Source organism: Cornus florida, unplaced genomic scaffold, assembly GCF_030987335.1.
Source record: "Cornus florida cultivar Cherokee Brave unplaced genomic scaffold, ASM3098733v1 CherokeeBrave_3.0.0_Hap2_Chr11, whole genome shotgun sequence".
Classification (NCBI taxonomy): Eukaryota; Viridiplantae; Streptophyta; class Magnoliopsida; order Cornales; family Cornaceae; genus Cornus; species Cornus florida.
The window spans coordinates 108,278,235-108,298,915 of NW_026775581.1; the positions used below are offsets into that span (position 1 = coordinate 108,278,235).

The 20,681-nt window shown below is 35.7% G+C and overlaps 1 protein-coding gene and 1 long non-coding RNA gene across 4 annotated transcripts; one reads left to right on the top strand and one right to left on the bottom strand.

The window, feature by feature from the left end:
* Window positions 1-632: 632 nt before the first annotated feature.
* Window positions 633-7,810, bottom strand: LOC132287179 (DCC family protein At1g52590, chloroplastic). 3 transcript variants are annotated; one of them, XM_059789710.1, is made up of 6 exons: window positions 7,500-7,810; window positions 6,756-6,813; window positions 4,541-4,648; window positions 3,695-3,787; window positions 868-943; window positions 633-780 (listed from the first exon to the last, which is right to left on the bottom strand). In XM_059789710.1, exons 1-5 carry the CDS (start codon window positions 7,705-7,707, stop codon window positions 916-918), a joined length of 495 nt encoding a protein of 164 aa, XP_059645693.1. In that variant the 5' UTR covers window positions 7,708-7,810; the 3' UTR covers window positions 633-780; window positions 868-915. The 3 variants fall into 3 exon arrangements, with proteins under 3 accessions (XP_059645693.1, XP_059645692.1, XP_059645691.1); XM_059789709.1 differs by having other exon boundaries at window positions 633-943; XM_059789708.1 differs by lacking the exons at window positions 633-780; window positions 868-943 and adding an exon at window positions 2,961-3,595 and having other exon boundaries at window positions 7,500-7,809.
* Window positions 7,811-18,860: 11,050 nt separating this feature from the next.
* LOC132284860 (uncharacterized) lies at window positions 18,861-20,341 on the top strand. The gene is made up of 2 exons (XR_009472383.1): window positions 18,861-19,137; window positions 20,085-20,341. It is a non-coding gene; the product is annotated as an uncharacterized LOC132284860 (long non-coding RNA).
* Window positions 20,342-20,681: the final 340 nt, after the last annotated feature.

Below are 20,681 nucleotides of genomic sequence, written 5' to 3' on the forward strand. Positions count from 1 at the left end.
TTGGCTGGCATATCCGGCAAGTCTTTTAAGTTTTTAAATTATTTTTATTTTTTAATATATATGATAAACCTTCAAAAAAAATTAGTCAAATGAAAATATTGATCATGAAACTAAAATTTGCCTAAACCTGTTAGTCATGAGTATGCATCATTGAGATATAATTGATCATTTTAATTTTTTATAATTAAACACAAAAATATATTATGGAACATCCACATGCATGGTAAAAATAATTGATATATATACATACACACACACACACACACATATATATATATATATATATATATATCTTTTTCTACCACTAATGAAAAATAATTTATATTTTATAGAATAAATATTTAACTTTGTATACTATACTTGGGCCAAGCCTCTTTTATTTTGTAACTAAACCAACCAAAAAATAAAAAAGCCCAAAATTAAAGGCCCAAATAACCAATTTTATAGAATCGTGTAGAATCGTACGATTCTACCTCCGATTTTACGATTCTACCGATTTTACCCCCGATTCTACCAATTGAGCGATTCTGCTGCGATTTGACTCGATTTTGAGTGCGATTTTACGACTCAGAATCGCGATTTTGATAACCATGCCATAAACTAACAAAAACTCAAGAATCACCTCATATTAATTAACAAAGAAAGTGAAATATTTATTGCGAATTATCTGATCGATTACCAACTCTTTCAACAAACGTCACCAGGAACTCTGGGTATTACAATTAAAAGTAAAACAGATAATAAAATACTTTTGTTCTTCGATCTCCAGTCTAGGGTCATCTATCAAGGGTAAAAATACACACATAATATATACCAATTGAATTATCAACTATTAATCATGTAGGAGTAATTATAGAAACAATTTACCATTGTTCGTAGACCGTCCAAGCAGGTGCATAAGCTCTGCCCATAAACCTATCCACATGTATAGACTGCAGCCAATCTAAAAAGTTAAAGCAGACAGCAAATTTCATAAATGAGAGACCTACTGCAAGTAAAGAATGGAAACAATAGACGAGGAAAGGCAAAAAAAAAAAAAAAAAAAAAAAAAAAAAGAAAAGAGAATGGCAGCAACTACACATGAAGAGTTATATAAAGAAACCATAAGTGATGTTTGAAGAAAGAAAAAAACAGAGATTTTAATAGTTGGTGACATTCTAAAATCTTTACTAATGTGTACAAGGGAAAAGGATAGCCAACAAAAATAAAAAGAAAAAATAAAGATAAAAAGATAGAGAAGGGCAAGATTTATTTATTTATTTATTTTGAAATGGTGAAAACGTACAATCTTCACTGGTGTAAAAGGAAAGCCTAAAAAACAAAACATCATTTGTACGGGTGTTTATGATGATTTGCATTTGAAATTTCATTATGACATAGTAAAAGCACTAAATTTATCTGTAGTCTTTTGGTTATTTATTTCCATTTGGCTCAAGAATTGTCTATTTTGGGATTGATCGATTAATTTGGAAAATTTTGTGCTGACTTAAAATTTAATTGAGCTATTATAAACTACACCTTCTGCATTTTTTATTTTTTTTGGGTTAAACTTCTTGTTTTAAGAGTTCATTCTTCCAACTGAAGTTAATTCAAATGAGAATTTAAGTGAACCATTAGGATTTTCTGTCAACTGGTTAATGCATCATATATTTATATCTAAAGAACAATTTTTTTTTTCAGTTATATCTAAAAAACAATTTTTTTTTTCTTTTTCTTCAAACAAATCCAGTGATGGTTTTCTGTCAACTGATATAATAATATTAAATTAAATTAAACTGAAACAACTTCTTGAATTTTCAAATAGCTCTAATAGTTTGAATATGAATTCATCATCTATTTAGATAGCATATTGGAAGAAGTATAAGATGGATGGGCTCTTTGACAGATGTAGAGAGAGAGAGAAATGGGTTAATATACAAGAATTGAGAGGGGGGCAAATTCGGAAGACACAAAGGGTAGTTTTGGCATTAAAGAGAGGGTTGTTGTTTTTTATTTTTATTTTTTAACGTCAGAAGTCCTTATATCTTCACTTTACATACTACATGAATGTGATTTGATCCTGAGGGGTGTTATTTATACACTTTTGAAATTACAGGGACTTTTTTGTACTTCACGCAATATAAAAATATTTTATTTATTTTAAAAATGATGATCCAATACAATCAGAGCAGGTCAGACAAAATGGCTACTCGTGTTCTATGTAGTGAACGAATCTCAAATAAATTAAAAGAAATATTTTTATAGTCTGATTATCAAGCACAATTATATTATGTAAATGCTAGGAGTTAAAAAAGAAATAACAATGCCCTATTCTTGTAACTGAAATAAGAAAGTTGAGATGTATGATACAAGTGATTGAAAAAAAAACAAAGTTCATAATTTGGGCATTGTTTAAAAACTGTTTTTTTATTTTTTTTTATTTTTTTTTTATGTGCATAAATATGTAGATTTCATTTATTAAAAAATTAATACATTGTTTGATAACGAAAAAAATATTTGACTTATTTTACAAATAATAAATAAAAAAATATGCTTATTAACCTTAAATTATTTTTAAAATATTCAACACAATATTATAAATGCATCAGTATTCTTTTCTCTTTTTTTTTTGAAAGTTAATGCATCACTATTCACTACACATAAGAATACATGTTTGAGGTAAATATGAACTAATTGCTTCATTGCAATCTTTCAAATGAAATAGCGTTTGGGCTCTATTTAAGAAAAACTAAACAGGGGTTTGTGGAGTTTAGGGAGGTGATATGGATCAAGGCTTTGATGGGTCTGGGAGATGTTGTCTTGTCAGTTGTCACAAAGAGGGCTTGTGACAATAAAAATGTTGTAAATGAACTCCATTTGAATCAAAGTTAAAATCCACATTGGGAGCTAGCGCGCTCTACTAATTAGGTCACGGGTAATGTCTAATTATATCACTAATGATTTCTATCAAGAAAAAGGTCTCTCTAATTAGTCGTTTTATTTGTAGTCTTGGATGCCAAGTATATAGATAGACACAAATAATATACACATCAAAACGTTATTGAAATGCCGGGCACTCCATTTTAGTGGATGGAACAACCTTGCCCTCCATATACACATATGAACAGTGAGAATAACCACATCTGCATACATCATTGGAATGGAATGGTGCAATCACCTCCAACCTCCACATTAGTGCCCCTAGAATAAGTCCCAATACAGATAAAATTGACATCTCCCGCTCGACCAACATCCAAGTCCTTCACAGTAACATAGCAACTGGTACTTCCATATTATTGTATTTCTTTGTAGCTAATTTCCTTCCATTATATCACCCTTTTATATTGTATCTAATTAATATATTCATTCTTATAATTTAAACTCTGTTTCAAGTTTCAACTTTAGGGAATGATTTGTATATACCAACTACAATTATTTTTGTACATATTTCTACTTACAACAATACAACATCAAAACTTCTCGGCTCTGAAGTTTCCCATACATAAACGTCAAAAGAGCACTGTGTTGGGTGTACTATATCTCACATGACTCCGAGCGACCAAAAATTGTGTAACGATTATTTGCAACATTGTCATATACAAAATCACGTATAAAACTGCAACCATCAATAACAAAAACAATGCAATTACAGATCAATTTATGGTTTGGTTCCATTAGTAGCAAAATATAATAATAACAGAAAGGAATGACTTACAGTGGTACAAACTGAAGAAAGAATGCCAGCTGGGGGAAGGGTAAGTTTATGTATTCCATGATCTTTAGTACAGCTTCGGACTTAATATATGACCTGTAGTTCAAAATATTTTATCTCATGCACTCCTATTGGATACATTTTACAAATATATATATATATATATATATATATATATATATATATCTAAAACCAACGGGCAATGGCCTTGCGGTATCAGCCTCTTACGTCCCAAAGGGAGGTCAGGGGTTCAAGTTTCAAAAGAGACAAGCGTGTGTGAATACCAACTAAAAAAAAAATCTCTAAAGTTTTCCTCCTAAGTAAATCTTTGATATATTGGCAGCTCATGTTCAATGTCAAGACTCAAGAAGATGAAGGAGAGCAGAAATTTGGAACCTTTGGCGTCAAAATTGTTGTCGTTTTTCCTCTTTCCAACAATCAATGGCTCATTTGTTTTGCTCAGATGTTACAACATCAACTCCAATCTTTCTATGATACAATAAGGAGCTGTCATTATTTATTTATTTATTTCCTGTTCTCTGCCATTGACTGAGTATTAAAGAAAAGGAAAATGCATTTGTATTTAACAATTTATCTAAAAGTTGCACATGGAATATGCAACTGGTGTACTAGAAATTTAAGATTATAGGAGTTATTTGGTTTCTAAATGAAAGAGAAAAAGAATGTGTTATGTCAATCTAGATAAATTTTCCATATAACGTTCATTACCCTATAACAATGTTCTTAACTTAAAGAAACTTTAAGGATGATAACTGCATTAGGCCACCTTTCTCAAAATTTAATTACAATTCACCTAGTCACAACCATGGAACCTTGTTCTACACATACCTTTCCTTTTCAACAAGTACAACACTTGAAATATCATCAGGAGCTCTTCCACTTCTCCTTAGTAGTTTCATGCCCGCTTCACTCTGTAGAGCTTCAAACCTTATGCTTCTGACAATTAATAACAAGCATAATTGAAAGAAGGAATTGATTTCGAAGAAAACAATAGAACTTCAAACATGTTAAAAAAGCATTATCGATGGTAAAGTTGAATATACAAAGTCAGAAATACATCCTTTCTTTGGTCTAAACTATTTTATGGGCTTAACTAGCAATCTTCTTATAATCTCATATTGTTTATTTGCTGTTATACCGAAGCATGAAGAAGAAGACCGAGGCATCCAAAAAAATTTTTTTTTTTTTTTTTCTCCGATATACCGAAGCATGAATAAGAAGACCGAGGCATCCAAAATTTTTTTTTTTTCTTTTTTGATATACCGAAGAATGAACAAGAAGACCGAGGCATCCAAAATATATATATTTTTTTTTCTCCGATATACCAAAGCAAGAACAAGAAGACCGAGGCTTCCAAAAATTTTTTTTTTTTTTTTTTTTTTTTCTTTTTTGATATACCGAAGAATGAACAAGAAGACCGAGGCATCCAAAATTTTTTTTTTTTTTCCTCCGATATACCAAAGCAAGAACTCGTTGCGATTATATGCCCTAAAAGCAAAATTTCATGATATTCTCATGCATATAGCAATTTTAATTCATTAGTTAAAACCATATCTCATACATTGGTTATTGATCTGTGTGCATGTCCTCAAGTTATAATATAGGTGACTTGGGTACATAGAGGGGTTCATGTATGGAGAGATCTAAGACATTGGTTTCCCTTAGCTTGGATTGTTTGGAGGGGTGATAAAGTTGAAAACTTCATTTGGAAGACTGTAACACACTTTACTTCTGTAAGACATGGTGTTTTGTCTCAGGAGGTTAGTACTTGATCATCAAAGTAGTTGACTCCAAGGAATATAACTAGAAGACACATGGGATTGCTAAAACAATTTTCTATTAGTATGTACAGAATTATTTATTTTGAAAAATTCTTGTGAAAAGAAATTTTCAATTATCATAAAGTTTGAATTGGGGTGCTCAAGGAATATAAGATGTAAATATGTTATAGGTGGAACAATATTTAATTTCTCTTGGGCTACATATGGACATTAGTTAGTGGAGGGGCTTATCACCAAATTTTTAGTAGGATAGGGCATTGAGATCATTTTCCTAATAGTAAGGTGCAGTTACAAAAGGATAATGGGTATTTCTTTAATTAACTAGGTAAAGGAATTAAGAGTAACTCCGGATTCCTAAATACAATTGGAGCTAGAAGTAAGAGATCCTATTGATCTCCACCTCTAACCCAAGTACCGTTCTATATATATGATAATCACATATAGAGAGATTAATTAAAGTTTTTTTTTTATGTATCATTCTCTTTAGCACACTAGAGAGGACTTTGAGAGTTTCTCAAAATCTAATCTTCACCAACTAAAAGTCTATTAGTTTATTGCTTAGGTCATAAGGTGAAGATCAAAGGTGTCTTAAGGCTGATTCGGATGGATTAAAAGCTAGAGTCTTCTCCTGAGACAAATGAATAACCAAATCATTCAAAGGTGAGTTCTTTTTTCTCTTGAATGGATGATTTTATGAAAAATGACACGGAAAATATCTGGAAATAAGTTTCAAAATCGCTTTTGTTTCCATCAACAATCTGCACAATGATGTCTTCAGAAGTGAACTCTAGAAAACATTTTCCTCTTCTAGATATAGGTATCGCCGCATTCTTCTGGTAGTTATTGCTAAATATTGGAACATGTTGAAAAAACTTATTTTTCAAAATTTCCTTAAGCTACATAACTGAAGACAGGATTAACAAGCACTCTAACTGTATGAGATTAGCATCATGAAGAAAATAATAATTGAGCAAAAATTATCTACTTTATTTTTGGACCATGTAATTTGAAGTTTTTCCCCCGTATCTTTTTCAATCCTTAGTTGCATACTTACATTGTAAAATCTGTTGCAGAACTATCTTCCAAAGATACAAATATTTAATGATTTATTAGTGTCTGGCGTTGATATTTCATCTAAGAACAATGTGAGCAGAAAGAAAAAAATAATGCAAAAGGGAAAATTGTATAGTTGGATGTTATGGAAGAGTTGATCATCAAATGAATCTATACGAGAAAATAATAAAACAAATAGGAGTATAGACCTATTTCGATCATTATCACGAACGAACTTCACACCTCCATTACACAAGTTGCATACACCTATCAGAAAAAGCAAAAATGTGAAGTTAGTCATGGGAATCCACAATATGATCCATTTGCAGGGACTAAAAACAACTAAGTAAAAATTATTCAATAAGAAGACATTTTAAAGAATCTGAGTTGCACAATAAATAATAAATTGTCCCAAGAAGAATTTACTCACTCTAAGTTAGAAACTAATGCATATGTGCAGTATGGGAGCACCTAAGTTTTTTGAAAAAAATTATCCTTGTATGCTCACTCATGAGCATTTGACTCCAAATTTTGGGGGCAATCCATTTTTTTTAATAAATTTACGGTATCTGGTCACTATATTCTAAAATTTTCAGTTCTTAAAATTAGAAATCCATAAACCAAAAGAATCCCTATCACTATTTAAGAGAATTGGAAATTCCTCAGCACATTTTACCTACCCAAAACTGAGTTTTGTAAAATTAATCCTTTTTGGCTTCAAAATCCGTTTCCAAAACCCTCAATCAAACATAACCTCAAAGATCAAAATGAAACCCTAACTTTACGTTTCGTATGTTCCTGCAACGAGCAGTTAGGGTTTGGAGATTCTATGTTAATCCTTAGAAATTAAATTTCTCGGATGTGATTGAAACAATATGTATGTATGTGTATACTGATAGCAAAAGTAGATACAGTATCTAAATGACATAAATAGAGTAATAAATATGATGTACCGTCGAATAACATGATGGGTCTAGAGTCTCCTTGGAAGAAGCTCGATGTTGCCTCCGCCCAATCCACCGCCTCGCCTCCACGAGTTGCAGGTGATAGGGTGGCGAGAGTAGTGAATCTGGTGACCAGAGGGCGGTGACCTCTAACGTGCGCCGGGAGTGACACGCTCAGTCGTGCGCACCCAGCAGCTGCAGGGACGAGGAGCGCCATGAACGATGAGATAGCTTGGAGGATGAGCGAGTGGACAGAGTTACCTCCCTTCCAGCTCAGTCACTCAGTTCCAACCTAGTACTACAATTAATAAATGTCTCCACTACTCTCAATTCTTCGGGGTAAATAAGAAGTTTCGTCTCTCCTTTTCATGCGTTGTTAGAGGGACCACGTGTAAACTCATAAACCTCTCTCTCTGCGTAATTACTCTTATTAAATGAAATTAATATATTCTGCAAATCCCCAGCAATTTGTATGCCAAAGGCAAAAAGATAATTTTTTTTTTTTATTTTTTATCCCAAGGCAACCAGAACAAAGAAACAGAAAAATCTAACACAAATCATCAGCAAAACTTCTCCAACGGAAGCCGGAACCGATGACCATACAGACTCAAAAAATTTAAAAAGAAAAGACCATTTACATATTTCATGAGCCACTCTATTACAATATCGTGGAACTCGATTCAATGAAAAATCTTCTCCATGCTGAAGAAGAACCTTGATATTGCGAACAATCGTGGCCAAAACTTCTTTTGATGAGCACAACTTCATAATTGTTTGACAATCCCCTTCAAAAATAATTTTAGGCCGGCCCCATTGTAAACAAACTTGTATTATCGCTCGGAGTGATAGACCTTCAGCTACCACTAGTGAGGAAACATCTTGAAATAGCCAAGAGCCCAAACTAAGAACACGCCCTTCATGATTTCTAGCAATATAGCCACCCCCACATGATTTTGAAGAAGAACTGGAAGTTGCGTCAACATTAACTTTGACAAAATCATTAGGAAGAAAACTCTAGAAAATTCATAATAGTTAAAAACGGCCTTTTCAACCAGAGTTTGAGGATCCACCATTTTGAACGAGAAAATGAAGTTGTTTATGTTTTTCCACAAATGCCAGTAAATGTATGCTGCTAGATTTGCGCATTCCATAGAACAATCATCATTCTTTCATAGTTCAACCAAAGCAAGCCATCTCATCTGCCAAATTGTCAAATTGGACTTTGAAAAATCCAACCGCAAAGGGCTTAATTTTCACACCCTTTGAGCAAAATGCAGCAACACAGGAGATGGTCCACTGTTTCCTCTGTTATCCCATATATCTTACACATAACCTCTGCTATAATTTTTCTTTTTTTTAAGTTGCAATTGACGGCAATTTTTTCGTGGACACATTGCCATATAAAGAACTGCACCTTCCTGATAGTTTGCAAACGCTAAATCTCTTTCCAATTTTTTTCCAACTGAGATGAATAGCTACAACCCTCCCCTGATGATGCAAAAGAATTTGAAATTTTCAACACATCTAAAGCTAAAAAATAAGCACTCTTAACTGAAAATTTCCCACAGTAGTCAGTCCCCAAATCTTTATGTCCTGAGCATCTTCAAAAGAGATGGGAATTTGGAGAATTCTTTAACCGTCTGTGGGGTGAATAAATTTAAAACCAAATCTCACTTCCAACGTCTAATGTGTCCGTCTATAAGATCTCCCATCAATTGAATATCATTACCAGATGGAAGAGATGACACGTTAAAATTCTTTTTCCCTGGTAACCAAGGATCATGTGAAATTTGAAATCCATATGTAATTGATTCTTCAACTGCCTTTGGACTTGGATCCTCCAAATTAAAATCAATTTTTTATATAATGACATGTGTTATTTAAGATATATCTACGGCTTATGTTAAATCACTTCAACTAATTTAATAAAAGTTAAGAAAGTGCACCGTTTTAAGATAAATTTTTTTTAAAATACCTTAACTATTTATACTTCAGTTTAAATCTGAATCTGTATAAAAATGCATCTAATTATTACCAACTAAATATTTAGTATTTCAAAATAATGAATATATTCCTGGGTAAATGTGAATTTTTTTGTAAATTTTACAAAATTCATCTAATCAAACACTCTGTATAGTATTAAATTTTAAAACTACTATTCAAGTTTCTTTAATCAAACCACTTTCTTCATCCAAGCCAATACTATTATTTCATAAAAGAGAGAGAGGGAGCAATCTTTTTTTAGAGAAAAGATGATAGATCCTACCGGACAGAGATATTTACGTCTTCGTAAAGGTTTTTACGTAGTTTTGTAAATTTTATTAAATTAACTGATATGGTTTAAAATAGGTCGTAGATATATTTTAAAGACGCATGTTATTATATAAAAATTAGAGGAATTTTAACTTAGAGGATCTAAGTCCCCCTGCTTATACACCAAGTCAAAAGCTTAAAAAAAAAAAAAAAAACTCTTTTAATTCTCAAAAGGTTCCTTATGAAAAATACGTACTATATACAGATAAATCTCCAATTACCATCTCTCCCCTCCAAATTCCTCAACATGAACAGTGTTATACAAACATGCACATTCGCATGCCTTGTTTAGGGAGCTAAGTCAAAATTATGTTATGCTATCTCCTTAGCAAAATTTTCCACCAAATACTCTTTCTGTTTCAAAAAAAGTATTCGTTTTTCAAAAATTTAACTTTTCTAAAGAATATTTTTTAATTGTATTAGTGTTGAATGAGTTACTAATTTTATTTCTAATGGGATCTCAGTGTTTATTTTTTATATTTTTAACGTAAGAAGGTTAAATTGATAATATATTAACGTTTCAAATGAGACATATTTTGGGATGAATAAAAATGAAAACATGAACACTCTTTTTTTTTTTTTGGGATGGAGAGAGTAAAAAATTTGAACAAGGGAGAAAATAAAAGGAAAAAAAAAATGGTTATGAGCTCATTCAATTAATTGACAAGCAGGAAATTACGATAAATGGAACATATAAATTATGAATAACAAGAATTCATCCCCGGCATTAGTTTTTGGGTAAATTGTAAGCAAAAGTGTAAAAAAAAAATATGTATTATTACAAATATGAAAAATAACTCTGGACTATCTCGGGTTGCAAATCAACCCCTTATCTATACAAAATGTTGCAAAAAGGACCATCTCAATTGCCAAATCATATTTTTCAGCACACCTGTGTATTTTCAAGTAATGCTTAAATTACGCTTTTGAATGACTATTATACCCCAGGAAAAGTGCAAAAAAATTCCCCTGAACTATCAAGAAAGTGAAAAATAACCCCCTGAACCATCTCGGATTGCAAATCAAATCCTGAATTATGCAATTTATTTTTGAACTTATTTTAAATTATTACTGTATTATTATTATTCCTACCACCCACCACTACTAACATTATTAGATCTTATTATTATTATTTGAAATATTTATTTGATAATTTATGAGATTCCATAAACTGTTTGTAAGTATATAAATTCTACAAATAACTAATCAAGCAATTTATTTTTGTTATTATTTTATTGAAACTACTACTACTACTATTATTAGTTATTATTGTTATTATTATTATTATTATTATTATTTTTGATATGAACTACTCAAGCAATTTATTTTTGTAGTTATTTTAATTTATTATTATTATTACTACCACCACTACTATTATTATTATTGTTGTTGTTTATTATTATTAGGCAAAATTGTTAAAATAAAATACTGAACTTTTGGTTAGTTGCAAGATGGTCCTAAAGGATATTATGAGTATGGTACAATTGTGATATTTTATAACTTTAATACAAATTAATAAGTGGGGGTATTTTGGTAATTTTGACCTTCTAGGAGTCAAAAATAAATAATAATAATAATAATAATAATAATAATAATAATAATAATGTGGTTCGGTGATCAAGCGAGTCCTTTTTTGCAACGCTTTGTATAGACGAATGATTGATTTGAAATCCGAAATAGTTCAAAGAGTTTTATTTATTTATTTGTAACAGTACAAGGTTTTTTTAAAAAAAAAAATCAGTTTTGCATAATTTTTATTAAACAGTTAAAAAATGGAATTCGATTAATGTGCAACGTGTTGTATCCGACAATGATAAGATTAATGAATAACGGGTTATATCTGACAATGATAAGAAAAAAAGTAAATGCAGGAGCAGTGTGCCAGTGAGGGCAAATGATTTAGGGTAAAGTGCAAAAAACCCCCCTGGACTATACTCTCTCTCCCTAAAAACCCCCCTGAACAATTTTTTGAACAATTAACCCCCTGAACTATTTTGTTTTTTGCAAAAATGACCCACTTGTAGCCTTCTGGCCATTTGTTACCGTTAAATATGCATATGTTGCTGACGTGACATGCCAAAAATATGAAAATGACAAAATTGCCCTTATCAGTTGTAATGTTTTTAACTTTATGTGTATATATATATATATATATATATATATATATATATATATATATATATGTTAAAGTTAAATAAAATTTTAATTCACCTGTGGGGCCCACATGATTTGTAAGCCAATATTATTACCTTTTTCTTCTTCTCTGCGCATCACGTTTTCTCTCATTCCAGAAGCTCTCTGGTTTTTTTTTCTTTTCTTTTTATGGTTTCAACTTCAATCTTTGATTCCATCTTCATTACTTGCCGGATTTAGGTGCCGTTTGAGGCAAAACGACGAGTATGACGAGCTCTACGCGTTGATGCAAGCAATTTCCAGTTTTGAGCCTTCTTTGGAACTCGAAAATTTAAACCCATTTCTAGGGTTTTGCCTATTTTAAGGTAGGGGCATCTTAATCCACTCTAGTCTTGTTCTATTGTGAATTTTACCTCCATGTTGTATTAAATATGCTTAATTTAGAGTTAATTATATCTATGATGGTATTAATGATGTCTAGAGGGTTTTTCACGATCTTGAATATGGTTGGTTCATGTGCAAATTATATTTAGTTGTTGATTTCCTATGTTTACTATGTACTAGCATGCTGAAATTGATGTATGAGAGTATGCTTATTTAAATTGCACCAAATTTCCCAATTCATGATGTTAAGCTCATATATATATATACATGCACATGCTTAAATGTATTTTGTTGTATCTTAATGTGTTAATAATTACTTGGGAGATGTTGAACATGTTGAATGTTTAATTTTATGATGGAAAATTTTAAATGCCATGACATTGAATGTGTGGAATATATATACATGCACATACCATTGGGTTTGCATGAAATGGGAGAAATTGTTCTTGAAATAAATATGGGGAATTTCAGGAAAGTGTTTTTGATAAAATGGTTTTATGCGAAACCCGGTCGCTGCGGGGTTACCAACGGGCCGGAGGTTAATATAGCCTAGAGGGGACTAGGGAGTCGCCCTAGCTGGGCCCCATAATGACGCCGCGGGGTTACCAAGGGTCAGGGACACTAGCCAATCCTCCTTTTGTGTCGCGGCGGGGTTACCAAAGGGTGGGCTGTATTAACGTTTGAAAGTGATGGTTTTGAGAATGAAAATGGGGAGTGTCATTGACATGCATTGCATTTCATTGCATTGCATTGCATTGTTTATAATTGAAATTGAATTGTATGTTGTATTTGATCCCCTACATTGTATGATCCCTATCTCCCATTGGCCTATGCTTTGCTTGAATTCACAAGGACACAAGATTTGTATCTTAAGTGTCACCTACTGAGCACATAGCTCACCCTACTATTTATACATTTTTTTCAGGTCTTGGAAAAGAACCGGTGAACGACAACCCACCTCAAGCTTGAGCGATACTAGAAGCTCACTTTTGTGTCTTTTGTATATCTCCCATTATTTTTGCAAAGCACTAAAAGTGTGAAGGTGTATATGTATATTTTGTAAAACTTTGTTATGTAATGTAATTAAGGTATTTGATGATAATTTGGATGTGAATTTGATAACATGTAAACCTTATTGATGCATGGGGAGAGTAATACTAGTTTGAGGTATTATCGAGGTCATTTGATTGTGTATTATCATCTACTATTGCCGTGAATTCGGAATTTGAGCCGTGACAGGTTAAAAATGCAATTAAACAGGTTGTGATAGGCCTATTTTTAGGGGAAGTTATGCCGAATTTTTTTGTTTAAAAAGTATTAGTTTTGAGACGTTACAAATTTGGTATCAGAGTAAAGGTTCGAAAACCTTTAGGACGACGGGGAGAGGCCTACATAGAGTCGCATGGAATGTTGTTTGTGTTGCTTACTTAACTACTTGCTACGTGGTATCTTATTTAAATGAGCATGCTTAACTGCCTATGTGCTTACTTGCTTACTTGTTTATGTTAAAATGTTTCTTGTATAGTCTTGCATGCTAAGTGTTGTACGGTATTAATTCTTGTTGAGTCGTCCACAGTGGACCTTAGTGTCATGTTTCTGAATCGTTTTCTCGTTTTATAGCACGGTGTCACGGCGTGAGGAACTTAGAGAAGTTGGCCCTAGGCCAACAAGGGGCGATGTTGGTGAGAGCTCTAGCTCCAATCCGGTGGAGCCAGTTGATAAGAGCATGCTTCTTAGGGACTTGATTCCCCCAAGAGCTGTTCCCCCAAGAAGAGAGAATGTTGAAACACCCGTACCCATAGAAGTGGGTGAAGGTTCTGTGGCACTGGAGTTTAATCGTTTGTTGCAAAATATCGTGAGGGCAACGATTGCTGCTCAGTCGCAGTCGGCACCACAACCTACAGTTCAAGTTGAGGAGACGCCAGCTCAGAAGCGTCTCAAGATCATTAAGGGGTTTTCTCAGCTGATGCCGCTTATGTTTGAGGGCGGTGCGGACCCAATGGTAGCCGACAACTACATGGATCAAGTTGAAACCCAACTAACCTCAATGGATGTGACAGAGGATCACTTGAAGATCATCCTAGCAACTTACAAGTTTGCTATGGATGCCAAGGTTTGGTGGAAGTCGATCACCAACCAGTACAAGATTGAAGAGATGAGTTGGGACAGGTTCAAGGAACTGTTTTATGAGAAGTACTTTCCGCTTTCCAAAAGATGGGAGTTACAAGACCAGTTTCATAATCTTATTCAAGGGAACATGTCAGTGGCGGAGTATGAGAACAAGTTCACCTCACTATCCCGTTTTGCTCCAGAAGTGGTGAGAGATGAAGCTAATAAGACTCGGAAGTTTATTTCCGGTCTTAATGATCTGATGAGGCCATTGATCACGGCACAGTTCATTAAGGTTTATTTTGAAGCAGTGGAAAGGGCTTTGATGCTGGAGGCTGACAATAAAGAGAAAGATGCAAGAAGAGAGCAATTGAAGCAAAAGAGGGGTGCAGGGCCACCCTTAGAGGGATCTTCTTGGAAAAGGAACAGGGGCAGTCCATCTCAGTTTCAGGGGCAACAGTCTACAAGATCTGCTCCTACCACTCCTATGCCAGCTGGATCTGACAGGAGTGCAGTTGTTTGTTATCAGTGTCAGCAGCCCGGACATTAAAAGTCCAGTTGCCCTATGAGATCGTCTTCAGTTTCTTCAGCTCCGAGAGCTTGTTATGGGTGTGGCCAGCAGGGCCATTTGATTCGAGACTGTCCGAGTCAGAGAGCAGGCACCATTAGTGGCAGAGGGTCACGACAGAGGCCGTCTCAGTCGGCTACAGTTCAGTCAGGTTTCATACCGCCACCACCACAGCCTGCTATGTCTTTACAGGGTTCACGGTCAGTTAGGAGGGATACTCCTACTATGTCAGTGCAGCAGTCAGGTGTTCAGGTTGGCAGTCCTCAGGCACAGGTACCACAGGGACGTGTTTTTGCACTGGCACAGACCGATGCATCTTCTGGACTGTCAGTTCTTCGAGGTATATTTCCAGTGTTTGGTTGTTGGGCCCGTGTTTTGTTTGACTCTGGTGCATCTCATTCTTTCATTTCATCACCATTTGCACTTGCATCGGGGTTAGAGGTTAGTTTCATGGATCGGGCGTTATGTGTTGATACGCCAGTTGGGGTTTCAGTGTCATTGAGCCGAGTTGTGCGGGATTGCTCCATTGTGATAGCCGGGCGGACCTTTGTGTTTGACCTTATCCTCCTGGAGATGACTAGCTTTGATGTCATTCTCGGGATGGATTGGTTGGCTTCATTTCATGCCACGATCGACTGTTACAGAGGAAGAGTTACAATTTGCACTCCCGAGGGAGACTGTTTCTTTTTCGTGGGAGATCGGAGTGATTCCCACATTTCATCATTTTATGGAGTTCGTGGACGAAGTCATGGTGATTATTTCTTAGCTAGTCTTCTAGCTGAAGAAGATGATGTCGTGGGAGAAGTTTATCCGGCGATTGTTTGTGACTTCTTGGATGTTTTTCCAGAAGATTTGACAGAGTTGCCTCCACACCGAGAAGTGGAGTTCTCTATTGAGTTAATGCCAAGTACCGCGCCGATTTCTATGGCACCATATCGTATGGCACCAGTTGAATTGGAAGAATTGAAGAGGCAGCTTGATGATTTGAGGATGAAAGGTTTCATCCGACCGAGTGTGTCACCGTGGGGCGCACCGGTCTTGTTTGCGAAGAAGAAAGATGGATCTTTGAGGTTGTGCATTGATTACCGGAAGTTGAATCATGCCACCATCAAGAACAAGTATCCTTTGCGAAGGATAGATGATTTATTTGATCAGTTGAGGGGAGCCAGCTGTTTCTCGAAGATTGACTTGAGGTCTGGCTATTATCAGTTGCGGGTTAGGGATGAGGATATCCCAAAGACAGCATTCCGTACACGGTATGGACACTATGAGTTTCTTGTTATGCTTTTTGGCTTGACTAATGCGCCAGCGGCATTCATGGACTTGATGAACCGCGTCTTTCACGATTACTTGGACCAGTTTGTGGTAGTTTTCGTGGATGACATTCTTGTGTACTCACGGACTCGGGAAGATCACGAGGTCTATTTGAGTATTGTTTTACAGATTTTGCGGGAGCATCGATTGTATGCCAAATACGAGAAATGTGAGTTTTGGCTACAGGAGGTGAAGTTTTTGGGGCATGTTGTTTCAGAAGGTGGAGTATCAGTTGATCCATCAAAGGTTGAAGCAGTTTTGACTTGGGAGCGACCCAAGAATGTGTTTGAGATCCGCAGTTTCCTTGGTTTAGCGGGTTACTATCGGAGATTTGTGAAGGATTTCTCCCGTTTAGCAGCTCCTATGACCCGTTTGACCCGGAAAGGGGTCAGGTTTGTCTGGAATGAGGCCTGTGATTCATCTTTTCAGGAGTTGAAGACGAGATTGACTACAGCTCCAGTGTTGGTGATACCTGAGCGAGGCTTGGGTTATGTGATCTATTGTGATGCTTCACGTGACGGGTTGGGATGTGTGTTGATGCAAGATGGTAGAGTAGTGGCTTATGGGTCTCGACAGTTGAAGACTCACGAGCTTAACTACCCTACTCATGATCTGGAGTTAGCGGCAGTTATGTTTGCCTTGAAGTGTTGGAGACATTACTTGTATGGTGAGAGATTCGAGGTATTTTCAGATCACAAAAGTTTCAAGTACCTTTTCTCCCAAAAGGACTTGAACAACAGACAGAGGCGATGGGTTGAATACTTGGAAGATTACAACTTTGATTTGCAGTATCATCCGGGCAAGGCAAATGTTGTAGCTGATGCTTTAAGCCGAAAATCTCATGGAACTTTGGCCAGTTTAGCTATTCGAAAGTGGAAGATGCTTGAAGATCTGGCAGAGATGGGATTACAGTGTTGTGATAATGATGCTTGCAGTGAATCGGCATTCTTATTTAGTCTTGTGGCTCGGCCTACTCTTGTTGTACGAGTGATTGAGTCACAGAGACAGGACCCGGACTTAGATGCCATCCACGCTTTGATCTCTAGTGGTGAGACAGTGAAAGATTGGGCCTTGCATGCAGATGGGGGTCTACGGTTCAGGGGTTTGTTGGTGGTTCCCACAGTTTGTCGTGAGGATGTCCTACGGGAGTTTCACACTTCCCGCTTTGCAATTCATCCAGGTGGTACCAAGATGTATCACAATTTAAGACGTCAGTATTGGTGGAGCGGGATAAAGAATGATGTTGCACAATTTGTGGCTAGATGCCTTACCTGTTAGCAGGTGAAGGCCGAGCATCAGAGGCCAGCAGGTTTGTTGCAACCATTACCTGTAGCGCAATGGAAATGGGAGCATATTGCTATGGATTTTGTGACAGGTTTTCCAAGGTTAAGAAGCGGCAATGAGGCCGCATGGGTCATCATTGACAGATTGACCAAGACGGCTCACTTTTTGCCTATTAAGGCAACAGATGATGCAGAGAAGCTTGGTGTTCTTTATGTGAATGAGATTGTAAGGTTACAAGGAGTTCCAGTAACCATTGTTTCAGATAGGGATGCCAAGTTCACTTCGAAGTTCTAGGAAGGTCTTCAAGCAGCGTTTGGTTCAACGTTGCATCTTAGTACGGCATTCCATCCACAGACGGACGGTCAGTCAGAGCGTACTATCCAGATTTTGGAGGATATGCTTCGGGCATGTGTACTTGACTTGGGTGATAGTTGGGAGGATCACCTTCCACTCATTGAGTTTGCCTACAACAACAGTTATCAAGCGAGCATCCAGATGGCTCCATTTGAGGCGTTGTATGGTAGACCTTGTAGGTCTCCTGTTTGTTGGACTGAGGTAGGTGAGACAGCCGCCTTAGGACCCGACATTGTACTCGAGACTACTAAGAAGATTAAGTTGATAAGACAGATGTTACTTACAGCTCAGAGCCGACAGAAGAGCCATGCGGATAAGCAAAGACGACCGTTATCCTTTGAGGTGGGAGACCACGTTTTTCTACGAGTTTTTCCACGGAAGGGATTGATGAAATTCGGGAAAAGTGGCAAGTTATCGCCACGATTTATTGGACCGTTTGAGATTTTGGACCAAGTAGGAGAGGTTGCCTACAGGCTTGCTTTGCCACCACAGTTGGATAGGGTCCACAATGTTTTCCATGTATCGATGTTACGGAAGTACGAACCAGATCCATCTCACATTTTGAGTTGGGTAGATGTGGACATTGATGAGGATGTTTCGTACGAGGAAGGACCAGTTTAGATTCTTGACACACAACAGAATGTGTTGAGGAACAAGACGATACCAATGGTGAAAGTCCTTTGGAGACACCACGGAGTCGAGGAGGCTACTTGGGAGCTTGAACAGGAGGTTCGCTCCAAGTATCCAGCGTTGTTTTCTTCCTCAGGTATGTCTTGATTTCGGGGACGAAATCTTTTAAAGTTAGGGAGAATGTAATGTTTTTAACTTTATGTATATATATATATATATATATATATATATATATATATATGTTAAAGTTAAATAAAATTTTAATTCACCTCTGGGGCCCACATGATTTGTAAGCCAATATTATTACCTTTTTCTTCTTCTCTGCGCATCACGTTCTCTTTCATTCCAGAAGCTCTCTGGATTTTTTTTTTTTTTTCTTTTTATGGTTTCAACTTCAATATTTGATTCCATCTTCATTACTTGCCGGATTTAGGTGTCGTTTGAGACAAAACGACGAGTGTGACGAGCTCTACGCGTTGATGCAAGCAATTTCCAGTTTTGAGCCTTCTTTGGAACTCGAAAATTTAAACCCATATCTAGGGTTTTGCCTATTTTGAGGTAGGGGCATCTTAATCCACTCTAGTCTTGTTCTATTGTGAATTTTACCTCCATGTTGTATTAAATATGCTTAATTTAGAGTTAATTATATCTATGATGGTATTAATGATGTCTAGAGGGTTTTTCACGATCTTGAATATGGTTGGTTCATGTGCAAATTATATTTAGTTGTTGATTTCCTATGTTTACTATGTGCTAGCATGCTGAAATTGATGTATGAGAGTATACTTATTTAAATTGCGCCAAATTTCCCAATTCATGATGTTAAGCTCATATATATATATACATGCACATGCTTAAATGTATTTTGTTGTATCTTAATGTGTTAATAATTACTTGGGAGATGTTGAACATGTTGAATGTTTAATTTTATGATGGAAAATTTTAAATGCCATGACATTGAATGTATGGAACATATATACATGCACATACCATTGGGTTTGTATGAAATGGGAGAAATTGTTCTTGAAATAAATATGGAGAATTTCAGGGAAGTGTTTTTGATAAAATGGTTTTATGCGAAACCTGGTCGCTGCGGGGTTACCAACGGGCCGGAGGTTAATATAGCCTAGAGGGGACTAGGGAGTCGCCCTAGCGTGGTTGAGCTAGCTGGGCCCCATAATGACGCCGCGGGGTTACCAAGGGTCAGGGACACTAGCCAATCCTCCTTTCGTGTCGCGGCGGGGTTACCAAAGGGCGGGCTGTATTAACGTTTGAAAGTGATGGTTTTGAGAATGAAAATGGGGAGTGTCATTGACATGCATTGCATTTCATTGCATTGCATTACATTATTTAGAATTGTATGTTGTATTTGATCCCCTACATTGTATGATCCCTATCTCCCATTGGCCTATGCTTTGCTTGAATTCACAAGGACACAAGATTTGTGTCTTAAGTGTCACCTACTGAGCATATAGCTCACCCTACTATTTATACATTTTTTTCAGGTCTTGGAAAAGAACCAGTGAACGACAACCCACCTCAAGCTTGAGCGATACTAGAAGCTCACTTTTGTGTCTTTTGTATATCTCCCATTATTTTTGCAAAGCACTAAAAGTGTGAAGGTGTATATGTATATTTTGTAAAACTTTGTTATGTAATGTAATTAAGGTATTTGATGATAATTTGGATGTGAATTTGATAACATGTAAACCTTATTGATGCATGGGGAGAGTAATACTAGTTTGAGGTATTATCGAGGTCATTTGATTGTGTATTATCATCTACTATTGCCGTGAATTCGGAATTTGAGCCGTAACAGGTTAAAAATGCAATTAAACAGGTTGTGATAGGCTTATTTTTAGGGGAGGTTATGCCGAATTTTTTTGTTTAAAAAGTATTAGTTTTGAGACGTTGCATCAGTATTATAATATATTATGCTTGGATTTATCCCCAATTCAGACTTCTGTTTGGCATTTGGAACCCTGAAGCCTTTGTATTGCAAATCGGTTTCTCTCGTTCTATGTATAAAGTGGTTCGATTTTGATTATCTGCAAGGTGGTGAAGGTTCACAAAGCAAAGTAGTGTAAGTTACCCACAAACTC